Consider the following 6707-nt stretch of genomic DNA (forward strand, 5'->3'; position numbering starts at 1 on the left):
TAGTGACTGAGAGCCCCCCTGGAATCCTGTCCTGGGGTCCCTCTCTGGAGAGTCGCTGCCAGGAGTCCAGAGCCCGTCACCCCTTCCCTTTCCTTCCCGCAGAGACGAGAGAAGATTGAGCGGAGGCAGCAGGAGGTGGAGAACGAACTGAAGATGTGTGAGTGTCGGGGGGGGGGGGCCATCACCTTGGGGGGCGGGGGGATTGATCTAACTCCCACCTGCTGGGAACTTCTGGGAGGGGGAACATGGGCTGGGGGGCATCAGCCGTTGCTGTTTCCGCGTGCCTAGCCCTGTTCTCTCCCCATCCAGGGGACCCGCACAACGACCCCAACGCCCAGGGAGACGCTTTCAAAACCCTCTTCGTGGCTAGAGTGGTAAGTTCCCTCCCGCTGCCTGGGAGCCCCTTCCCGGGGCACCTGCTTCTACCCTCCACCTGGCCGCCAGCAGCAGCTGGCTCACCAGCCTGTCCTCTGCCCCGCAGAACTACGACACGACAGAATCCAAGCTCAGAAGAGAGTTCGAGGTCTATGGCCCCATCAAACGGGTAAGAGGCATTTCCCCCTCCCCTCCCCCCGGCACAACTGGCCAGATGTGGGCTGGGTTTTCCCTTCCTGTGAAGGGTCAACTACAGCTGGAGACGGGACACCGGCCGGGGTGAACCGCTGCTCTGAGGTGGTCCCCAGTCCCCTTGCTGCCTGGCTGGTGGGGCTTGTTCATATGCTCAGGGTCTAACTGACCCCCAGGTTTCAGGTTGGGAAGTTTCCCCCCGGGTCTGCTTGGCAGGGCCCTTGGGGGGGGGTTCACACGGGTGAAGGGTGTTCCTGGCTCTCCCTATCCAGGTGGTTCCCTGTTGGGACCAGGCTACCCCCGGCCAGGAAGGCTCTGATGAGTCTGCCATCTTGGTGTGTCAGACCCCAATCGGTGCATGAGCACCCCCTGCTGGTCTGCAGCGAGTTAACCAGCACAGCGAAAGGTGCTGTGGGGCAGTGGCTTGTGTCAGACAGAAGCCGGGGCTAAGCAGTCAGTGTGTGTGTGTGTGGGAGGGGCCGTGTCTGGGTCATTAACCTGCCGCCCCCCCGCCCAGATCTACATGGTGTACAGCAAGCGTTCCGGAAAGCCGCGCGGCTACGCCTTCATCGAGTATGAACACGAGCGAGACATGCACTGTAAGTACCGCCCCTGCCCGGGCCTCTTTGCCTCTCCCTAAAGCGCATGTTTTCCATCTCCGTGCCGGCCCGCTCCCGGAGGTAAGTAACGGAGCGCAGGGCCGGCGCGGGGCCAGCGCAAACCCAGGTTCCATTACTCTGCTCCCTCCCCACCACGGAGCTCGACATGAACGCCGGAGGCGGGGCTGGGGGCTGGCCATCAGAGGGTTAACGCCGAGGTGACCCCCGCAGGTGGGGTGCCCCTCCCTCCCATAACTGCAGATTAATGTAATCAGGGTGCTGCTGGTCGTGGCGTGTGAGTGAGAGGGGGCGTGTGCTCCGACGGGCTCAGCGCTGTGTGTACCCCCCCCCTCCGAACCACTGAGCTTCACGAGCTGCCCCCACCCCAGGGCTGAGCCCAGAAGCGGCGAAGCTGGGGGAGCGGCTCGGCTCGAGCGTGTGGGGGGGGCAGGTGCGTCTTGGCTCTGGTGACTGTTGTGAACGATGCTGTCGGGAGAGGGGTGTATTAATTCTGTGTTCTTATTGTCACTGCAGCCACCTTTCTGATGGCTATTGCCACTGCTGGCTTGCAGCTGATGCTAATGCTCCCCCCATACAACACCTCAGTGTATGGTTGGTATAAGGGTTTGTATGTTGGTAAGATTTCACAGCACCCCTACACCTATACACGAGCCAGGCCACGGCAGCGGTAGGCACCTAGCGTGGTCAGAGCAGCTCCCGGTGGGGGTGGGGACCGGAGAAGCGTGCTCTCTCGTCCGGCTTCCGCTCTCTTGCCGGGCGGAGACCGGACGGGGGGGGCGCAGGCTCCGAATTCCCGCCGGAGGTAGCGAGGGAAGGGCAGGCCGGACGTCACCCTGTGTAGGGTGCTTCCCCGCAGCGGATGAAGCAGGACTCGAATATGTCCCAGGGCTGGGGTTCGGTCCCGCCCGCGCGCCAGTGCCGGCACTGCTGAGGGGGAGCTCGCAGCGCTGGCTGCATCCATCCGACTCTTAATCCCCCCCCCAACGAAACCGCAACCCACGCGACTTCCTGATCCCTTCCCAGTCCATCCATCGCGGCTCCGCCTCTCCAGCCGGGGGCGCTCTCTGCTCGAGCTACCCCATCTCCCTTCGGGAGTGCCGGGCCGGGCTCTGAGCTTTCAGTCACGTCTGCGCGGGGCGGGGAATATTCGAGTCCTGCCTTTAGCCTTTCCCACCAGGCTGGTGAGGTGAGGTAGAATAGCTCCTCTGGCTGCCCCCGGTGCAGCCAGCCACTCCGTGGCCCACGCCCGGGGCTCGGTCGGGGCGTCAGTCTCGGCTGAGTCTCGGACCGGTGCCCCGCGGCTCGCAGAGACAGGCTCCCCACCCCGCGGGCAGCCGGCACGCAGCAACACTAGTCCAGGGCAGCGTTAGTCACATCACACTCCCGGCTTCTCCACCGCGCCCGCCCCGTAGAACCGCCCGTGGGCGCTGAACCGGGCTGGGCTTGGCGAACCCGCCTGCCCCATGAAGGGATGGGGTCCGGGCGCTGGCTGCTGAGCTCTCTGGCAGAGCTACCCTGCCACGCAGGCCATCGGCCTCGAGAGGCGTCGCCGAGGGCCCTAAACCCAGCCCGGCTCCAGTCCCTAATGAGCCCTCCGCGTCAGACCGTGTAAGGGGACGGGTCTGCCCCCGTTTGTGTAGGACCTACAATATCTCCCTGCGTGAGCCATGAAGTCCTGTCCCCAGCAGCCACGCTGCCGACCTCTGGACCCGGGGGAGGGCGCAGGGCTAGGCTGAACTTCGGTCCCAGTTGGCTGGGGATCTGTGATGGGTGGTGTCAAGGGAACAGAGCCCTGCTGATCTCAGGGATCGAGCGTCCCTTTGAGCCCTGGCCCAGGGCGATGGGGGTGGAGCAGTCAGCCCCGGGGCTCTCCCTGATGGGGGTCAGCAGTTAGGGGGAGAGGTTCTGTCTAGGGTGGTTTGGTAGAAAGGTGACAGTAGGTTGGTCTCAGGTAAGCCACGGCCTCTCCTGGCCGGGACCAGCACCACGGACAGACACGGCCCTGGGACGGAACTGGCAGCCCGGCCCGCTCAAGAGCAGCATCTAGGCCCCGTTCTAGCCAGGGCAGCGCAGGATCTGCCTCTCCCCGGGGGTGTGCTCTGTTGGCATGGGGGGCTCTCGGGGGGCCGGGTTTCCCCACAAGTGCCTTGGACAGAGGTGGTCTGGGGGGCCCGTCCCTGTGGCTAGGGTGCTCTGCCCTGCCCCCTCGGGGTTCTGGCTGAGTGGACAGCCAGCTGGCAACGAGGGGGCAGGGGAGGAATCCTGCCCCGGCCCGGCGGCAGGCCGGGCAGGGGCTCTAGCTGAGCCATTGTGGGGCTGGTAAGTGTCCCCTCAATGCCGTAGTGCCCCAGCTCCTGCTGGGGGCAGGAGGGCGGGCGGGGCCAGGGGGACTGTACCTCCCGTGGGGGGTGCACCTACGCCGCTGCCGAGACAGGTAAGGCAGCGAGGTGTCGCTTGGCAGCCACGCCACCCCCCCAAAATGCCAGTGCCCCGGCCGGGGGCACGGGGGCGGAGCCCAGCCTCTTGCGCCCACGCTAGCAGCCTGATGCGTTGAGTTGAGGCGCTAAGTTGAAATGTTTTGTAAGTAGTTTCTCCAGGTAAACGCTTTTATTTCCTTCTCGTGAGCGGTGCCCGTCTAGCGCCCCCTCCTCCCCCCCTGTTGCCTCGGTGCCATCTGTAGCCGCCACGTAGGGATCTGTACTCTGTTCCTCTGGTGACGACAGGCGGGGGGGCGGCAGGGGCGTGACTGGCGGGGGGCGGCGGGGGGAGTGCCAGCCGGGTACCAGACTGGAAAACGTTTGCGCGTACTACCCCTGGTTGTACACAGATTCCTCTCCCTCCTTCCTGTAGGTGTAATACCTCCTGCTTTGGGGGGGATGCATGGCGGATTCGGGGTTAGCTAGCTGGCTGGCTGGGGCGGGGGGTGGGCAGCAGCGGTGGGCGGTATATCCCCATCTTGTAGGGGTTTACCCCCCACGGGGCTGCCCGGGTCCCACGCAGCGAGCGTGGCATCGGGGAGGAGGCAGGGGGCAAACGCAGGTATTTGACTTGTCGGTAACGTTCCTTTCCTTGCAGCTTTGGGGGGCTGGCTGGGGGGCGAGGGGCTGCTCCATTCAACCCAGCAGCCGTGGCTTGCGGATCTCCGGCCTCGACGGGGTCGGGGCGTCCTGTGCTCTGGCGTGGACCCAGCTGCTGAAGTCTAGGCAGCACGGGGGGGCGGGAACCTCGGGGCAAGCTACCCCACGGCAGGGTGGGGCAGCCCCTCGGCCGGCTCTGGGGAGCCACGGGGCAGGTGGGGGGAGCTGTGTGTGTCCGGTGGGGGGCGGGCGGGCTTGTGTGTGAGCTCCGTGCCTAACAGACGCGCCCTCCCCCCCCGCCCTTGTGGACACCCCAATCTGTTACAGCGGCATACAAGCACGCAGACGGCAAGAAAATTGACGGCAGGAGGGTGCTGGTGGACGTGGAGAGAGGCCGGACAGTCAAGGGTTGGCGTCCCCGCAGGCTGGGTGAGTAAGGACCCCCTCCCCCACGCCCTGCACCTGCCCCGCCGGAACGCAGAGCGGGGAGAGCGACCCCATGTCAGGCCTGCGGCGCCGTGGCATAACCTGGAGGGAATCGGCACACCCCTCGGCGTCCCCTGCCGGGAGCTCCCCACCCAGCCTGTGACGGGTTCCCCAGGGGTACCGCTGAGCCCTCTGTCTAACCACCCCAGGCTCCCTTTGACAAGCTGCAAACCCCTCCAGGTCCTGCACTCACACAGCCACCCACAGGCGGGGGGACACCAGCCAGTTCTCCCCAGCCTAAGACCCCAGAGCTGTACGGTCCTACCCTGGTCAGAAGTCTGAGCAGTGTAAGTTGATTAACCCAGTCCACCCGTCCCCCAGCGTGGCCAGGACGTGCACCAGCTTTTATACGCTGAGCGGAGTCCCCTTTGCGCTGCGAGCAAAGCACCCCGTTCTAGATCAAATACAAAACCGATTTACTAATGGCAGAAAGAGATTTTAAGTGATTATAAGTAAGGCTGCAAGTCTTTCACAGAAGTCACGGATTCTGGGCCCTCTGTGGCTTCTGCAGTGGCCGGTGTGGACCCAGACAGCTGGTCCTGGGCGCTGCCCCGGGCCACCGCCCTCCCACCACCATCTGAGTTCCATAAACTAGACAGGGTTTGAATCGAGCATCATCTCACCCTGATGGTAGATTCTCCTTTCCAGCCTGGGACCACCTCCCCCGTTCAAAGTCTTTGTTGTCCAGATGTTCTTCCAGGTGTTGAGGTGTGAGCAGGGCCAGATTAGCTCTCCTGTGGGCCTGGGGCTATTAGATTTTGTGGGGCCCCTGGGGGTTTGGAGTGGGCTCAGGGCTGGGGTTGGGGTGCAGGCTCTGGCTGGGAGGCACTTACCTTGGGCGGTGGCGCAGCAGGGCTAAGGCAGGATCTCTGGCTCTGCGCTGCTCTGCTCCCCGAAATGGCCGACATGTCCGGTCCCTAGGCAGAGAGGCCCTGCCGCTGTGCACAGGCACCGCCCCTGCAGCTCCCATTGGCCGTGGCACCTGGCCAATGGGAGCTGCGGGGGCAGCGCGCAGATTCCCTGAACGCCCCTTGCCTAGGGGCCGTAGGGGCACGTCGGCGAGCTGGCACTCGCAGCTCCAAGCCCGGGGGGGTGCCGAGGCTCGGGGACTTGCTGGGCCGGATGAAAAGAAGCAGCGGGCCACATCCAGGCCTGCGGGGGCCCCCCTTAGCCCGAGGCCCTGGGCTGCAGCCCCTGCCGCCCCTGCATTAATCCAGCCCGGGGAGTGAGGACAACTGATGATGTCACTTCCCCTCGGTTCTAGGTTCCTCCAGCTTGCTGGAAAGATCTTGTGCTAGGACATGAGTCAAGCAGCCTCCCTTGTGTCTTCATTGGCCACGGATCCCGCGACGGTCCTGAGCCGTGTGGATTCCCCTTCCCGGGCCGGCCACGCTGTGGTACCTGAACGGCTGGTTGTGGGTGTTCCCAACCTCGCCACCTATTTCAGTAACACCCCCCTAGCCAACTTCCTACAGTCCAATAGGATCTTAATGGTCAGCCGAGCGAGACCTCACCAGGCAGTACACAGCCGAGCATAAGTACAGGGCAGTGGTGAATATGGGGGTGCCAGCGTACTGTTTTGAGGCGTATAGTGCCCCCCCTTCCCTCCGCTGGGGGGAGCCAGGGGGGTGTTGAGTTGGTCCCGTAGATCCCTGCCGGGGGCAGGGGACTGAAGAGCTGCGCTTTCTTTGTAGGTGGTGGCCTGGGGGGCACCCGGAGGGGTGGTGCAGATGTCAACATCAGGCACTCCGGCCGAGACGACACCTCCAGATACGACGAGCGGTGAGTGGGGGGCAGACTGTGCCCCGGGGGACCCCGCGCCCCCATCCCATGTCGGCCAGACCCCCTGCCAAGGGGCATGGAGGAGAGTTTGGGGGAGGGACAGTGATGGCCCAGTGCATTGTGGGAGCGTGGAGGGCTGTCAGTGTCTGCAGTGTCCCCTGCTGGCCGGAGGGGG

General features: G+C 64.6%; 1 protein-coding gene across 1 annotated transcript; it reads left to right on the top strand.

Annotated features, from left to right (window-relative positions):
• Nucleotides 1–50: 50 nt before the first annotated feature.
• On the top strand, nt 51–6560 carry LOC112109907 (U1 small nuclear ribonucleoprotein 70 kDa-like; the record flags this gene model as incomplete). Its single annotated transcript, XM_026661749.2, has 6 exons — nt 51–157; nt 310–374; nt 482–544; nt 1085–1166; nt 4592–4693; nt 6445–6560. Coding segments are annotated over 6 exons (511 nt in total), but the record flags the coding sequence as incomplete, so codon positions are not given.
• Nucleotides 6561–6707: the final 147 nt, after the last annotated feature.

This window comes from Terrapene carolina, unplaced genomic scaffold (assembly GCF_002925995.2).
Source record: "Terrapene carolina triunguis isolate 2854851 unplaced genomic scaffold, T_m_triunguis-2.0 Scaffold16660, whole genome shotgun sequence".
In the NCBI taxonomy this organism is placed as follows: Eukaryota; Metazoa; Chordata; order Testudines; family Emydidae; genus Terrapene; species Terrapene triunguis.